The sequence below is a fragment of the Stenella coeruleoalba genome, assembly GCF_951394435.1.
Source record: "Stenella coeruleoalba genome assembly, chromosome: 2".
Taxonomy (NCBI): domain Eukaryota; kingdom Metazoa; phylum Chordata; class Mammalia; order Artiodactyla; family Delphinidae; genus Stenella; species Stenella coeruleoalba.
Window position 1 is genome coordinate 147,895,421 of NC_137147.1, and position 18,150 is coordinate 147,913,570.

The 18,150-nt window shown below is 34.5% G+C and overlaps 1 protein-coding gene across 6 annotated transcripts in view; it reads right to left on the reverse strand.

Moving 5' to 3' along the window:
• Nucleotides 1–1,395: 1,395 nt before the first annotated feature.
• The window catches only part of RNF111 (ring finger protein 111), a 111,326-nt gene continuing 94,571 nt past the window's right edge, over nucleotides 1,396–18,150 (reverse strand). For 5 of the 6 annotated variants that reach the window (XM_079914580.1, XM_079914583.1, XM_079914582.1 and 2 more), the window contains 7 exons: nucleotides 14,313–14,661; nucleotides 12,486–12,611; nucleotides 11,363–11,489; nucleotides 7,748–7,840; nucleotides 6,294–6,389; nucleotides 4,920–5,047; nucleotides 1,396–3,248 (listed from right to left, as the gene is read on the reverse strand). In XM_079914580.1, the coding sequence (XP_079770706.1) occupies nucleotides 3,131–3,248; nucleotides 4,920–5,047; nucleotides 6,294–6,389; nucleotides 7,748–7,840; nucleotides 11,363–11,489; nucleotides 12,486–12,611; nucleotides 14,313–14,661 (1,037 nt within the window). In that variant the 3' untranslated portion in view covers nucleotides 1,396–3,130. The remainder of the gene's footprint in view (nucleotides 3,249–4,919; nucleotides 5,048–6,293; nucleotides 6,390–7,747; nucleotides 7,841–11,362; nucleotides 11,490–12,485; nucleotides 12,612–14,312; nucleotides 14,662–18,150) is intronic. The other variant, XM_079914581.1, reaches the window with a different exon arrangement.

Below are 18,150 nucleotides of genomic sequence, written 5' to 3' on the forward strand. Positions count from 1 at the left end.
TTGTAAGGCAATTATACTCCAATAAAGATGTTAAAAAAAAATTCAGGATGCATTTTCTACAAAATTAAGCTATTCCCATTTATGAAAAACTAATTATGAAAAACTAATCATAAAATGTCTACAGCGTTTACATTTTAATTTGTATTACAAATAGCATTTTTAAAACAGAGCTAGTTTTCTGTCAAATAGTTATGGTTCAAATGATGAAATGTGCTAGCAGCTTAAACAAAGTCACCAGATAAAAAAAATGTTTCAAGTATCAGTTTATCACTTGCTTATTAACAACGATGAACATTTCAAATGATGAAATGTGCTAGCAGCTTAAACAAAGTCACCAGATTAAAAAAAATGTTTCAAATATCAGTTTATCACTTGCATATTAACAACGATGAACATAAGGATTTGCTAACAAAAGAGTTTTTAAAGTATTTGGATAGCTATCACTGAAATTTTCGTTTTGACATAAGATGTAGCAGGATATGGAAGACACCAAAACAAAGCACAGAAAGTTAAAATACTAAAAATTATTTTCTTTCTCACTTGGTTCATTACTAATCACATTTTTCTGTAATTAATTGCAGTAGCTTAAGAAGCTCCTGCATTAACAATTCAGGTATATGCTACAAATACTTGCATAAAATAAATTTTAAAGTAATGATACTTTAGATTTTAAAAAAATCAGTAGCAATCATTAAACAGGTCAATAGGTAGTTGTGCATCTAAATCTGATATAATATTTAAAAAAGAGAGAAATCTATCTGTATTTGTGTTTTGGGGAGCATGAAGGCGGCCTCCATCGTATAGAATTCTCCCCATCTTAACCCTTGGCACAGACCCTGGGTTTTCCAGTGGTAAAGTCCTACATCCATCACAGGCTACCTGAAGACAGGCTACTAGCTCTTGTCCCTAGTAAGATGGCAAACAAAGTCTCTCTCTCTCTTTTTCTCTCTCTCATTCTGTCTTGCCACTCCTCCCACAACCCTTCTACAACTGCAGCTTAATCATCTAGTATTCTTTTTTTTTAATTTTTAAATTATTATTATAATTTTTTGGGGGGGCTGCATTGGGTCTTCATTGCGGTGCGTGGGCTTCTCATTGAGGTGGCTTCTTTTGTTGTGGAGCACGAGCTCTAGGCGCACGGGCTTCAGTAATTGCAGCACGCGGGCTCAGTAATTGTGGCTTGTGGGCTCTAGAGCGCAGACTCAGTAGTTGTGGCGCATGGGCTTAGTTGCCCGTCGGCATGTGGGATCTTCCCGGACCAGGGGTCGAACCCGTGTCCCCTGCACTGGCAGGCTGATTCTTAACCACTGTACCACCAGGGAAGTCCCTAGTATTCTTTTTAAATATATTATTTTATATCCAAACTTATAAACCATAGTCCATCCTCCATCTCTACACATACTATGTTGAAGCATGCTGATACTGCCAATCACTACGGTGTAACATTTACTAATACAAAACAAGGGCAAGTAGCCATAACTGAATGAATACAAACATCAAATTATGCAAATGTCAACTTGAGCGAGATCACTGTTTTGAATTCCAAGATGTTCAGTGTAAACAGTTTTATAAAAATGAATTATGAAACACAAAGACAATAGAAATATAAGTTATTTATTAATCAATCCACTTACAAAGCAGGTGGCTTAATGCAAGCTTATCGACATCTTCACATATGACCCATGGGAACATGTCTTCCACATACAGACAGTGATGTTACTGACTGATGCATTTGCAATCTGGGGCATATTAAGCATATTTAGACAAATAAAATTAGGCTATCCTGTATATGAAAGTATCTTGATAATACACATCCTTAAGTGGATTAAAACTTTCTCCAAAGGAGAAATGTTAGTACATTAACTTAACTTTAATATTCTATATTATGCAGTAAATCTTAACTATAGAAATTAAAATTTTTAAATCAGTGATCGACTCTTGGTAATGTATGAAGTGGGAGTCTAAAACCAGAGCAACAGTAGGTTGACAGTATAATTTGTGCCTCACAGTATCTGCAGATTTACTGTTTTCAAGTTTAAAGAGAAATAAAACAAGAGACATGTAGATTCAGCTGACTTTATTTATCTTTAAACTAATAAAAATCCCTCTAAAAGTGATCCTGGGACCTTTAGAAGTTCTATGAATGCACAGATACCTGCCGATGACTGCAATTCTAAATCCTGACTAAATGTGTTTACAAAAATCAATGTAAGCAGATATCTTTAATATACGTGCTTAGCAGAAGACTGAACAAAATTCTACATGTCTTCTCCAATTTCCCTAAAATTTTGTTAAATCTGCAAGTATGTACAATCCAGCTAATTGAAATTACTATTTAGTGTTCATCAGAGCTGTTTCACAGCAGCAAAAATTGAATCTGGGAAATAAAGTTCTAAACAATGTAGGAAAAAGATAAATACAATCAGAACAGCAGTCTAAATGTATGATATCAATATTCAACTCTATCTGCATTGTGCTGAAAGGAAAAGGATACACCAAGAAAATTTCTATTGATCACTCTGGTGATGTGAATACCATCTGCATCTGATTGAAAATGGTTTGTATTCTGTTCCCAGTATCAAGAATGGTATTTAATTCAGAACTCCATATTGTAAATATACAGCAGCCATTTTGTCCTAATTAAGGAATGTCTTAATACACAATATTATCATTTTCTAGAGGATCTTTATACATTAAACTAAAGTACATGATTGATTAAATTAAACGTTAGTAATGGATAAAAAAAATTCGTAATTCTCAAGACCTGGTACTATGTAAAAAACAAAAAGACCACGAAATTCTACTTACTAAAGCAGCTAATCTTGCCTGCAAGTTTAGGGTCACAAGCCCATAATATGTGCAAAGAAATGCAATACAGGGAACCATGCAAAAATACAGTAAAATGATACAGGAAAAATGTCAAATCTAGAAAAAAAAAAGCTTTTATAAATACATCAAAATCAACTGTATACATAAACTGTAGGTCTAGCATTAGTTGTACCATATAGCAGAGCCAGCACTCTAAGTTCACGGCTTCCAAATCTGCGCAGGTAAGTCATGCCATCTTTGGTAGACTGCAGTACCAGGAGGGTGGGAATGAGAGGGAGGGTAAGAGTTCTGAAACATGGTGTCAACTTTCACTTGGCAGCTGGGCCTCAATGTCCACTCTGCATATGGGGCACTTCTTATTGGTAATCAACCACTGGTCAACACACACTTGGTGGAAAAGGTGCATACAGGGAAGGCGTCTATTATAGGCAAACAAAACAAAAAGCAAAAATTAATTTTATGACAAGTGTAGTGGCATTTATTTTTAAACAAATGATACATGTAATAATTCAGTAATGTTCTGAAGTTACTAAACATTTTTCTCTTGTGTTAAAAAAACAAAAAAAAAAACACCCCTCCGTACTCAAGAGTTACACCTACATTAAGTTAATACTCTGGGCAATATAATGTATAAATGACCAAGATAATTAACTGTCACAGGTATGGAATCAAATTACGTAAAATCTCAGGAATTTTAAGAACAACAATTACATTAGCAATTATTCCAGCTTTGCTTCTCTACATGAGCTGCCAATGCACTGGAGTTGGCAATATGTTTCCTGTAACATAATACTGTAAGTACATTTTTAAATATCAAATCATTGTATTTGTGAAGCACTTTCAAAAAAAATCTCATTTAATTCTCTCTCAAAAGCCTTAGAAATTATGTTGTAAATATACAGCAGCCATATCATACTGATTAAGGAATGTCTTAATATGCAATATTATTTTCTGTCTACAGGATCTTTACATATTAAATTTAAGTACCTGATTGATTAAAGGTTAATAATATTGTTTTCATGTTATATCCACTTAATTCTACGCTACTCTTTTAAAATTAGGTTAAAAAGAGACGTTTACTTTAGTACACTACACTACCAATTGGAAATTGAGAAATAAAGAAAGCTTCCGTGCAATAACAGGGTAACGTTAAATCTAAGTGTAACAGTAGGATACAAGTTACTGACTTAAGTGTCCATTTCAACTTCCACCCCCGTTAAGAGTTGTCATACATTTCAGACTTCCTAATATTTTGTAAAAATAGCTAAAAAGAGGTGTTCCAATTATTCCTTGCACAGTATTGTCAATATTGTAAAAACAATTATCATCCATATTTATAAATCTTCACTGGAAATACAGTGTTCAAATAACCTTATATGTGGTATAGTAGACAACTTTTTATAACAATTTTTCTCTCTCTTAGCCAACTGAAGAAATACGATAAAGTTTTCCTTATAAACTAGGGCAACAAAACTACTATACAGTTTTTATATATGTTATAGAACTTGTTTCATATGGGATTATGTTACATTAGAAAAAACCAGACTAGGAACAAAACAATTAACTTAAGAGTTTATAAAAAGAGAAGTCTAAAATTAATATTTAGCATAATAACATTTCCTAAATCACAAAGTTGCAAGAAGAAAACAGTCTACAAACTGAGAGGAAATTTTAGAACAAGATTACTTTATAAAAGATGCTGTAAAACAAACTGCATGGAGCTAATCTGGATCCCCCTCTTTAAGCTCTGGAGAATACATTAGTATATCTGTCTTGGCCTCCAAAGCCTCTCACCTCTCAAATTCTCCTTCCTGCAAGATTTAAAGAAGACATTTTTGACCACAAAATTTCCCTGGCCAAGTCTTGGTGTGGCCCCAAAACAGGTAGTATATTTCCCATCCACACCCCTTTGCTGTTAATACAGAGACTTTAATCTTTTTTATTTCACTCACTATAAGAAGGCAATTCTACATGTCAGAGACTGGTAACAGGGTATGCCAGGAGTAATCTTTATTTGGGTTCTGGTCTACTTTCAAATGAAATCTTGTACAGTTTTGACAATGGATTTTAGATAATTAGTGTCTAGTTACCTCACATCTTCACCTTCCTCTAAAATAGACAAACAGATAGTACATTTTTCCTCTGTGTCTTCCTCAGTCCCTTCTTCCCCATCTTGTTTGCAGTGCAGTTTCCTCTGTGAGAACCAATCAGTTGTTACCTTATTAGTAGAGATGACATTATTGAACAACTGAGTAAAGTCTGTGTTTATTTGAAAAACAAAACAAAACAAAAGCACACATTCACCCACAACTTATTTCCCAGGCAAAACTGTCATGAATTAAAGGATGAATTAAGTGACTATTATCAACTAAGTGTTCTTGTAAGACCCTTAAATAACCAGCATCAAAAGCAAAATTAAAAGTAATAGAAATTCATTAGCTTGAAATTTATCATTTTTAATCCACAATTAGAATACTATATACTATTTTTGTCCTATCATGAGCACAGCCAAATAAACTTTATTTGGCTAATGAACATTTCAAGTAACATTCAAAAAATTAATGCTAATTATAGTATTTAGCTTAAACAGTTGAAAGGACTTTAATGGTAATACCTCATTAATACTCTTAGAAAAAGGATGAACAATACAATGAACAGAAATTTCACACTTTATTAGTCTCTATAGCATAGAACACTGTTGTCTGTTGAAAGCAATTTATTTAACATGCCTAGTCCATAACTTCTAGATGTAATACTACATAAGGAATATAAGGGTAGAATATAAGAAATGTAGGTCAATTAAATGTCCATCAAAATAACTGACTAGTTAAATTATGGTACTACTGTATGATGGAATTCTGTATAAGTGATTAAAAAGAATATGGATCATCTGTAGGTGCTGATACAGAATGAAAAGAAAATGTGCAAAAATGTGTGTATATTATCCCCTTTATTTTTAAAAGTGAAAGAAAAATATATACATATGCATATTATTAAAAATATGTGGAAGAATACCTAAGAAATGTTTAAGCATGATTTTTCTTCTGGGAAGGAAAACTAGGATCAGTAGGGTAACAGACTTCAGAGTATATATTTTTATACTTTCAATTTTTTAACTACATGCATGTATTGTTTTAATAATAAAAAATGTAGGGCTTCCCTGGTGGCGCAGTGGTTGACAGTCCGCCTGCCGATGCAGGGGATGTGGGTTCATGCCCCGGTCCGGGAGGATCCCACATGCCGCGGAGCGGCTGGGCCCGTGAGCCATGGCCGCTGAGCCTGTGCGTCCGGAGCCTGTGCTCCGCAACGGGAGAGGCCACAACAGTGAGAGGCCCGCGTACCACAAAAAAAAAAAAAAAAAAAAAAATGTAGTTGCTAGACTCCACAAACTCAAAGGAAGTCCATAATATTAAATGTTATGCATTTCAATAATAATGTAGATGTTTCATAAAATAAATTCTTACTTTTTTGTATTTATGTGGATATGTACATCTTTCAATTGTCCCCTGGGATGCTCCACGATTGACATTTCCTAGTCTTTCTTCCAAATGAATAAGTTCCTGAAGGTGAAGAATAACTAGTATTAAAAGTCAGGATGATTATTCCTTGAACAGCACTGTCAATACTGTAAAAGCAATGAAGTTCCATATTTATAAACCTGCAATGTAAATAGAGTATTCAAAAAGCCATATATACAGTAAGGCAAATGACTGTTTATAATTCTTTTCTCAGCCAACTGAAGTGGTATGGCAAAGTCATCCTTGCAGACTAGGGCAGCATATTACCGCATGGTACTATGTACATCAGTAAGCATGTGTGCATGCATGTAGAAGATGAAATCATTGTAGTAAAATAGGGAAACAGGTCAAACAATAGTTCTAAGTCCCAAAGACTCCAACTTCCAAACTGACATGAAGAAACAAAACTTTACATCAGGGACTTGCCTGGTGGTGCAGTGGTTAAGAATCCGCCTGCCAATGCAGGGGACAGGGGTTCGAGCCCTGGTCCAGGAAGATCCCACATGCCGCGGAGGAACTAAGCCCGTGTGCCGCAACTACTGAAGCCTGTGTGCCCTACAGCCCATGCTCCGCAACGAAGAGTAGCCCCCACTCGCCGTAACTAGAGAAAGCCCACGCGCCGCAACAAAGACCCAATGCAGCCAAAAATAAATAAATTTTTTAAAAAGCCAAAAAACTTTACATCATATTCAAATGACTTGTTCTTCCTGAAAACTCAAACAAGAAGATATTTACCAAAAAACTGAATTACTTAGGTTTATTTTTCTACAGCAATGCTTCTCTAAAAATTAAGCTTAGTCAAAAAGCATTAGGCATCGATTGTAGTAGGAAAATATTAGAAAAACCTAAATGATTTTCTAGGAGAATGGTTAAATTATATTCATCCACACAGTACAATATAAGAGCTATCGAAAACAATGAATTGGTCCAAAAAATGATAGTACTGATTTCCAAGATATATTGCAAAAGGTAGATTTATATAGAAAATGTTACTGCTCAATTCTAATGTATTACAAACATCACATGGGTTCAATAAAGCACGTAAGTCTACTGCATTTATTTTTGAAAAAAAGCATTAAGGTTTTTCTCCCACATTTAATAGTATGGTTCTTTATCTGATATTTATATTAATTCAATAAATTTCTACATTCTTCTGTATTAGATATTTTCATTTACTCTTCTTCAAATACTTGGGTAATTTCTGACACTAAAATTAATATCACTTATAAACTTTTCTATAATAATCCCTAGAAGCAATATCAGAAATTCAGGTATTTTACTGCTTTCTGATCCCCAGCCACTGCAGCAATCCTATACAGTTGTAAATATTAATATTACATATATTCTCTCTCTGCATTACGGATACTGTGGCAAATATCTTCATTAATTTTATTACATACCTCAAAATTGCCCCTGAAAGGACCTCTGAATGATGTTCCATCCAAGCCTGATGAAATGTAACGAATGTGAGGATAGCCTGCCATGTCAGGAACCTATTTTGGTAGAAGAGATAGGCTAAATCAATTAAGAATAGGCTCAAGTTTTGCTGCTACCATTGAATAATTCAGACACTCAATTCTCTCCATCCAGCTTCTCACAAAAATCAACTTCAATAAGTATTTATAGCTCCAAAAAAGCATTCTGTTAACAGGTTCCTCTTCAAAAATGATCTCTTTTATAATAACTCAAACCGTCATCAGAAGGAAAAAAAAAGGGAATAGCAGTTCCACGAGACAACAATTCTCTTCTACTTGATTTATTTTGCACAAAGAATACTCAAACCTAAGAACGATGTTCTTAGTAGCCTAAACGTATAAAGGCTAAAATTTTATAAGATCTGATCAATTTCAGAGAGCTTTATTGAACAGTATTAAGAAACAGAAATGCATAAAACTTAACTTCAACATAAAAGTTTTACTCCCCTTCCTCTAACTCCCAAATAGTCAAAGGTACCCTTGGCTCCTTTTTTGGTTTGGCTCTGTTAGTGAAACTTTTAACAGTGTTTTCTAATTTTTTTGTTAGGCATGGTCAATCCTTATTATTCATGGATGTCTTTGTTGTGAGCTCACCTACTTGAGAGAATTTATTTGAATTTATTTGTAACTCCAGAATCAATAGTCATGCTCTCACAGTCATTCATGGACCTGCACAGAGCAGCAAAAAATTTGACTTGCCCAATACGTGTTCCCAGCCTAGAGGAAGAAGACCCTGCCAAGTTGTTTCAGCTCTTACACTGGAAACAAGTGTCTTTTTTGCAATCTACTTAGTGCAATGTTTTTCACATTTTTGTGCTATTTATAGATCATTTTATTGTTTAAAATGGCTCCCAAACAAAATGCTTAATTGTTGGCTAGTGTTCCTAGTGCAAAAAGGTTGTGATGTGCTTTATGCAGAAAATATGTGTAGATAAGCTTCATTCAGGCATGAGTTATGGTGTTGCTGGCCATGAGATCAATGTTAATGAATCAACAGTATATGTCAAATAAGGTGTCTCTAAACAGAAAAACACATTAAAGCAACATAATGCATTGACTGGTTGTTGTGACTAGAAGCTTGCAATAACCTAGGGCTGTATTTACCCTTAGGAATAATATTGGGTTAGCCAAAAAGTTCGTTCGGGGTTTTCTGTAACATTGTATGGAAAAACCCAAACGAACTTTTTGGCCACCCCAATAGTTCAACATCTCCTTAGTCAGCGTTCACAGCAAATCTACACAACATAACTACCATGAATAACAAGAGTTGACCGTAGTGTTAGGAAACGGAGATTCTGAGACAGAGCACCATCCTTCCATTTTTATAAATAAATCTCCAAAATTATTTTTTAATCAGCTTCTGCTGAATCGTAACATACTTCTAGCAGGTTTTACAGCTTTAAAAGACAATTCACACATGGAAAAGAATTTAAAATAAGCAATAACTTTTACCCTTAAAATAGCCTAGTATTTAAATATCTGCAATTTTCCTCATAATCAAGATCAATAGTATCCAGCTTTAAGCAGATAATCTAACTTCCTACACATCTCCAAGGAAAATGAAAAAAATCAGAAAGGAACTCCTGCCTTCCAAACTACTTAAAGCTGCACCTCTCCTGTAACCCTCCCTAGCCTCCTTTCTCTAGCTTTTAGGGGTAAACTTCCTCTTTCTCCTACTCAAAGGTCAGCTCTATCACCTGCTCCCCTCTTCTCCTATTCCCCGACCCTGGGTCATCCTTAATTAGCTGCTACCCACCCCTTTTCCGCGACATCTTCAAACAAGCCCTCCCTAATGCTAATGTTGTTCTGTCCTAAACCTAAAATTACCTTCAAGTTTCTCCAAACCTAAATTACCTCTCTAAACCTGGAACAAATGCCAACCCTATTTCCCACTTTCCCTTCACAGCCAAGTTTATAAAGCAAGTAGTTTATATTCACAGTCTCCACATTTTTTAACCTTCCTTACTGTAATCTAAGAGGCACCCCATCTCCATCCCTCACCACTACTGAAATCACTCTGACAAAAGCCGCCAATAACCACTCCCATGCCAAATGCATTCAACATTTTTCAAACTTTACTTTTTTGTGATGAAACACTACTGACCATATTATTTTGACATAATTCTAACTTTATTTATCCTCAACTTCTCTAGCCAATTCTTGGAATTCTTTGTTTGAAGTACAGTATTATCATTTAAATATAGTATTATTATTCTCCAAGGTTTTTGTCAATCTCTTGTCAGTCTGACAAATTAGATTAGATTTTCCTGGAAATCTAATCCTCTTCCATGGATTCATGTAATATGACAGATATGTGACACATATATATTGTACACTGACAGATCACAACCCATCTTTAACTCAGATACCAGTTTATTGTTTGGAGATCCAGACCATAAACCTAACTTCCTACTGGACATCCCACCTTGATACACATATTATCTCAGATTCAGTATGTCCAAAACCTAACTCACCTAATAACCCCTTCCCTAAACCCTCATCTAATATTCTCCAACTTAGTGAATGGCAACACCATATACCTAATAACCAAAGCTAGAAATCTGGAAGTCATCCTAAATATTACTCAAATGTATCCCATCATTTTTATGTCAACTCCCACTGTCCTTGTTCAGGCATTCACCAACTTTTATCTCTTCTACTATAATGTCCTAACCAGTATCCTTCTCCTACCATGAAATCTATTTTACAGACAACTAAAGAGGGGGTCTATTTAACTACAATCTGATTAAATCACTCTAACAACATAAATATGATCAAGACATTCCCCTTTCAATGGTTCCTGAGTCCTAGTTTCTTAGCAGGACAGATACTTCATTGCTGAATGACCCTCACCCCTAAGATCTAGAAATACCAACTTACTTGGATTTCCTTGTGCTTATGCTATTTGAAAGCTCTTTACATGCTGTAGCCACTGTAAGAGTACCATTCCCAATTCTTCCAAAGCCTGCTTAGAAGTTGCATGTATAATAAAGTGTCTTGGCAACCTTCTCTGCAGTGCCTCTACCCCTACAAGACAAAACTACTCACTTCTCTGTACCACACAATATGTATTATGTGAAGAGCAAACTCAATTTTTGCGAAATTTGTTCTTTAGAACTCAAAATGGATCAACAAAATCTGAATCTGTTCAAATCAGATACAGAGAATTAATACAGTCCTGCTGATCAGAAAATAAAGTATGAATGCATTAGAACAGACCCATTACCACTTACAACAAAATAAAGCCCATGTCCTAGGGAGAGTAGATCAAGATTGTCATCTTCACATAAAAAGAAAAAAATTTGTCATTTTTTACATTAAGAAGAATATATTTTACAATGCAAATACAAACACATATTTTAATATATCTAATACCTTCTTATAGCACAGTTTCAATCTAATAATAATTCTCAACTTCTACTGAAACACCTATTAACAACTAATACATTAAAAATATTTCCAATAAAATATTTAATTTAGAAAAGGAAGAACAGTTTTCGAAGGCAACTATGTCAGAATTTTGAAAGGTTCCTATTTTACCATTAAAGGAAGAGCTCCTAATTGCAAGTGATGAAGTCGAGGTGGTGCATGGTAATGGGCCAAGTGAGGATGCAATGCTCCAGGTGTATAAGTAGCTGCAGTCACTCCAGCTTCAATTCCCAGTTCCCTGACAAAAGAGGAGAACAGTTTAAATTTTAGACATCTTTACAGTGTCTTTATTATCAACAGAAATGGGGGATGATGTTTACATTTTTTAAAGTAATCTGAAGATTCTTATCTTACTTAGTTGAGAAAAAAAGATAATTTAGCCCAAAGGATATAACTAATAATTTCAAATTCACTTTAGGAATTAACATTCAAAGATCCAATTTTGTGAGCGTGAGGAGCGAAGCACTTGCATTCAGCTTCACATCTCACAAAGGAAGGGAATACAATGAATGGCCCCTAAGGTTCCTTCCAATCTAAAAGTCTGATTCTTCTTGAGGAGCATATAGAATAGAGGTTGCTTTTTTGGTTTATATGAATGTGCTCCCAGGTCTTCCATTTGTTGGATAGTGCCTCTGGATTGTTGGCATCAAGGACAATTACCTTATAAAGCAAGGGTAAACAAAATTTTAGAAAGAGTAAAATTTGGTAAATGCCAAATCTTCTTTTATTTATTTTCATTTTATGTTTTGTCTCAAAAGTCATTGTGGATCAAGATCTCAATGACTGCCCACAGATAACAGATCCAGAAAGAAAATTAATGCAAATCTGCTTCCATTTCTCTAGGAAAGAACACAAGCCTAGAGGATGCTGGCTGGATTTCCCCTGTCAACAGCAGGGGTTAAGGGTGGTACAGCAAATGTGAGTACAAAGGTGGGGGGCGGTGGATAAAGAACTTATGAAAAGTTTAGGGAGTTAACTTTTGACGGTAGATCCCTGAAAAACAACAACAACAAAAAGCTCTACTCCTGTTTGACACACTCCCTGCCCCAGAACTCAAGCTGCTACTCTTTCCTCTCCAGGTCTCTTAGGACTCACCCAGAGGCAGTGCTTCACAGATAAGCTGGAATTCAGTTTCTCCACACTACCCTTCTCTAGGCATTCCACTACAAAGTATCTCTTCCAGGTTTCCACCACAAGAAACTGAGCATAGCTTTGAAATAAACAAGATACTGACCAGGCAGATCTCTCTGGAGCCTGTCGAGGATGTGAGGACATAGTCTGAGGCACATGAATATGATGCCCATGACCATAGTTTGGATGCATCCTATGTGGATGGGGTGGGGGGCGTTCATGTGCCCGCCTGGAAACACAGAACACAAAAAGACCACTGGAAATAATTGAATAATTGGTTATTTCTTAGTGTAGAAAAAATAATATAGTATTACTATTACAAACATCTACAGATTAGTCTTGAAATTAATTCTATAAGTTATAAAAATGTAATATAAAATAATTTAATGATTAATAATAAATCAAGAAACCATAATCCCACAAATTCTCACTGCTCATTTATTACAATGCCTCCAATCTGAATATCACCCAAGGAAAAAGGCAGTTTTAACATTATCTTGCATACCTGCTTTACAGCAAGTATTTTAAATAGAATAATAGGAACTAAATAAACTTTTTAAAATTAATATTCCAGCATATGCTACAGGCACAAAGAAGTTATTTTATATAAACATATAAAGCAGAAAAATGGAAACTATTTTATTTTGCTTCACCTTTATACTGTAATAATATTCATCTATTTTAATGGATAAAACTTCTAAGAAAAAAATTTTAACCTTGTGCATTTTTTTCAAACACACATGTCAACCCATCCAGGGAACTGACATTACCTCCATTCACACTTTGTCATCCCAGCTAATTATATTTTCTCTTTCCAGTCTAAAGTCTGTCAAATTTACAAATGCAAATAGTCATAAAGTTCTAAACAAGTGGCACTTAAGAAAAAACAGCTCCAGGGATTCATTTTTTATAGTCTAATTCTTACTATTAGTTTCGAACACATTTACAGATTTTGCATGTTTAATCTTAATTTTCTAGATACTGGAAGATATGAATATGAAATTGGCAACTTTCTATATAAAGGGTCACTATATTAGAATGGCAGAAACAGCCAGAGATTCTGAATATAACCTTAAATTATATAACTAAAGAAAGAAGTTACACAAGTGCCAGATTATTGATTAGATCAAGAGTTTTGCAAACATTCTGGAAGGGCCAAATAGTTAATACTGTTCGCTCTATAGGCTACATGGTCTCTGTTGCAACTATTCAATTTAGTTTCTGTAGTGTGAAAGAAGCTACAGACAGTACACAGATGAACAAGTGTAGCTGTTTTCCTGCAAACCTTTATTTACCAAAACAGGCAGGCAGAATAAGACCAACAAAGTACGCTGCCCTAAATTAGAATATCAGATCCTGAATTTTCAAAAGAAAACAAAAAGTTCAATTATAGTCTTTTCATAATGTTTGGGGAATATCTTTTTTTGGGGGGGGGATATCTTAATATTTAAATTTATAAATAAACTAAGTTAATAAGACTAGTTTTTCAATGTCAGCTGTTGAAAACTTCTACTAACACCCTTCTTCCCTCTGGTTGGTAACATAAAATAAATCAAATTCAATCTTTAATAACTTTACATCTTGTTACTCAGGATCACCAATTTTAACATTAATCTTTAGTATGGACTACTGAAGAAACAAAGATTAGCTTGCAAAAATAAATGACCTTGGGTTATATCCTGAAAGGGCTTTGATTTTACTACATAACCTGATATAGATTGTTTTTTGTCAGCACCTACAACTCAGGATGAGATGGAGGAACATTCTGGTTAGTAAAGAATTAATTTCCCAGTGAACGGAGGATTAAGTTACATCACTATTAATTGAGGATAGCTACATCACTTCTAAAGACTTTACAGGTTTAAAGACCAATGGAAATAGAAGGCAAAAGAATAAAGTGTGATTATTTTTTTAAAAACATAAAACATACGTTGGATGCTGCATCATTCTCCTTCTTTGAACTTCCATCCTCTGCATCACTTCATGAGGATGCAGTCTCTGTGCTGTAGGTGCTGTGGCTGGAATATGGTGTGAAATTGGCTGGTGTGTGGGAGGAAGATGCTGAGGGACTGGTGCAGCAGTACTGGCTAAATGCGTTGGAGGTGGAGGTGCCACGGGGTGAGATGTTGCATGAGAAGATATTTGAGAATGGAAAGCATGTACAGGATGAGGAATAACATAATCCACTTGAGGCGGAGGCTGAGTCTGAGGAGGAGGGTTTCCGTGAGAGTGGGGGCAGGCAGAGGTTTGATGATGAAGTGGTCTTGTCAAAGAAGCATCTGTAAGAAAAGCACAGGCACCATACAGTTGAGCATATATTGGCATAATACATTCCTATTATATTTTACAGACATATTAGCACATATTTAATTTTTATGAATACTTTATCGATGCTTGAGTCTGCTTAGTCCTGTTTGGCATCTTGCTTTCTTCTTTGAGTAATCATAGGTATCTTCTCATGTCAATATATATAGCTTTACTTCATTCACAGCTTCACAGCATTCCACTATAGGAATGCACCAAAATTTATTGAAGAAATCACCACTGATAAAAACTGGAAGTAATCCAAAGCTGCAATAAACATCTGTATGATTCCCCTTGTGCTCTTTCGTACATGCACGTACACGCGTGTGTAAACGCACGCATGTGCACGCGCGCACACACACACACACACACACACACACACACACTGCTCACAGAGAGTTTCTGTAGCATAAATTCCTATAAGCAGTTCTGAGTCTGAGAGAATAATTTAAATTCAGATACTGGTTGACATAACACCCTTCCCAAAGTTTACATAATTAATTACCATCAGCAGTACACGACAGCTCCTGCCTAATTACACTATCACTAAATTTTTTAAATGCTAACCAGAAAAAAATTATGTATTTATTTACCACTTACATTTCTTCCCAGAATTATCTATTCATATTCTTAGCCTATTATTCACCTTTTTCTTGTTGATTTATAAGTATTCCTTGTATACATGCAAGCTTTGTCATAAAAAGGTAGTATAAACATTTTTCCAAATTGTCTCCTGTCAATTTTACTCTGCCATCCATACTCAAGTATTTTGCTTTTGTATAATCAAATGTATAAATTATATACTTATAAATACATAAATCTTGTTTTCCTTTGTCATTTACTGGTTATAGAGCACTAGAAAGAGGAAAGCAACTTGCGAGTCCTAGGCACAACTGCAAACATATACTTCCATTAGTGCACTTCTCCTCCTGCCCCATGCCACTTTTCCAGTACTACATTAAGAAGAAGGGGGTATATTTGCCAGGAACTTGCCACGGAAATCAGCCTTTATAAAGATGGTTTCGCCCATTTCTTCATCCTGAATCTTTATGTTGCAGAGTGACTGTTGAAAGGTCCCTCAGAGGAATACATATCTCTCTTACTCTGAGGGATATGCATCTGTTTGAGGTCTAAAAATAAGTATGTCTCCTCTGTGGATTTTAGCTCTAATTTCATTTTATTTGTAAGATTTTTCTTGGTAGCCTGGTGTGAAGCTACAGCAATTCTCTAGTTTCATTACAGAAAGGCTGCCTTCAATTTTTAATTGCTTTGATTCATGCATCAGTGGTGAAAGTTAGGTAACCATGCACTCATTCAGCCATACTTCAAAGGAAACGTTGCTAGTATGTATTGTTATTTAAAGGAAATAGTCACTAAATAGTCACAATATTTAAAGGAAACTTTCACTAAGCTCAATGTAAGTGGTGACATATTTTTAAACTGATTTTCTAAAAGTTATATTTTCAAATCAATGCTTTACGCTAAGAAGTCATAAAGCTCAGTACTCCTTGGTCATCAAAAAGGAAGTCACTAAGTTTTATCATTGTTAACTATCCTTCCTCAAATTTAGAGCATTTTTCCCAGTTTCATGTCAAGGTTTTCTACTTCTATAATCATTATACAAGAAAGAATATTCACAAATATAACAGAATTTTAAAGTCTTGTTTTGGAATGAATCAGTTTATTTAACTCTTCATTTTATTTTTTTCAACCTTACTGATGTATAATTAACAAATATAACAATATATTCAAAGTGTATAATATAATTTGACACACGTATACCACATGAAATGATTACCACGATGTTTAATTAACATATCCATCACCTCACATAGTTGCCAGTTTTTGTGTGTGGTGAAAAATTCAGCCATCATTATAATACACTGTTTATCTAAACAAAACTGTATAAAGGTGACATATTCTGCCTTCCCACAGACCATTTCCCTTCTTCTCTATTTTATGTGTTCTTGCCACTAAAAACAAACAAACAAAAAACGTTCTTGATCTTGCTTCTTTAAAGTTCAGCATGTCACTTTAACCCAGCAATCTCACTCCCAGGAAGTTACCCTACAGATAGACTAACAAACTACAAACAATTTAAGTGTCCATCAACAGAGGACTAATTTAATATACAATGGAATATTATGAGGTATTAAAAAAATGAGCTAGATTTTTATATTCTAATATGAAAAAAAATCTAAGACGTATTGTTGAATTTTAAAAAAACCACAAATGAAAAAGCAAGAGGCAAATACTATGTTTGATATAATCCCATTTTTTTAAAAAAGGAGAGATATGTCATAATAATGTGTGGAGAAAGAAAATTTCCAAAACGTTTTATAATAAACTATAAACAGTTGGTACCTCTGAGGTATATTAGCATTAGTGGGAAGAAAGGAGAGGGCTTTTAACTTCTTGTTTTATATCATTCTGCAGTTTGAATTTCTTAGGATGTACACCAGTTACTTTTATGATAAAAGTAAAACCAGTTTAAGTCTAAAACATTTTTTACTAGGACATGAAAGATGAATGGATACACTTATAAATTGCTTCAGTATATTATTTTTAAAGGGGAGGGGGAGAAAACCACACATTTTGAGTTCTCAATAAAAGATAATCAATTAAAGATGAATATCAGCAAGTATTACAGAACAGCCTGTATATCATACCAGTGTTCACACACAGAATTTGCCCACTGGTCAATGCTTTGCAAAAACTAACTCGTTTCAAAACCTTTTTTCTACCTTATACTTTGAAGTTGCATTCTTGAAAAGCGATATATCACCAGATTTCATTGTACAAATTCTGGGTTGACTCCAGCTGTGTCTGCAGGACCCAGATTTTAAAAATTATAGGACTGGAAGAAGAGATCTAAGAAGATATATAATTGAAAATTATCCCTTGTATGTAATCAAAACAAAAGCAAATTTCCTTGCCAACTTTCTGGTTTACCCCTGGCATGAATTTTCAGTGTTTCTTTTAAATCAAAGTACTTAATAAGCTTCCATCTGATTATTAACCTATGATTTAACAGAGCAATAAATATATGTTACACAGCCTAACGGTATTTCTCATTTCTTATGGTATCTCATAGATTTCAATTTCTTTAGAAAAGCCATGTCTGATTCTATTTTAATTGCTTGCATCAAATGAGTACAGAAACCTTTCTGCAACTGGCAAAGCTTTCTGTCAAGGAATTTTCTCTTGTGCCTCAGTTAAGCTTCAGAATTATTAATCAAAGTTTACTTTCCTATGTGTAGAAATGACTACTAAACTTACAAATTTCCTTTTACTCCTAAAGGATAAATCTAATTCCTTAAAATTTCCTTTTATAGGAATCTAAGGTGCCATTCAATGTACGAGTTCATAGATATTAATTAAAACGTAAATGTTAGTATGTCAAACAGACAAAATATACTTTTTATTATTTTCCCAGACCTTTTACAACAACATCTGCCCTTTTT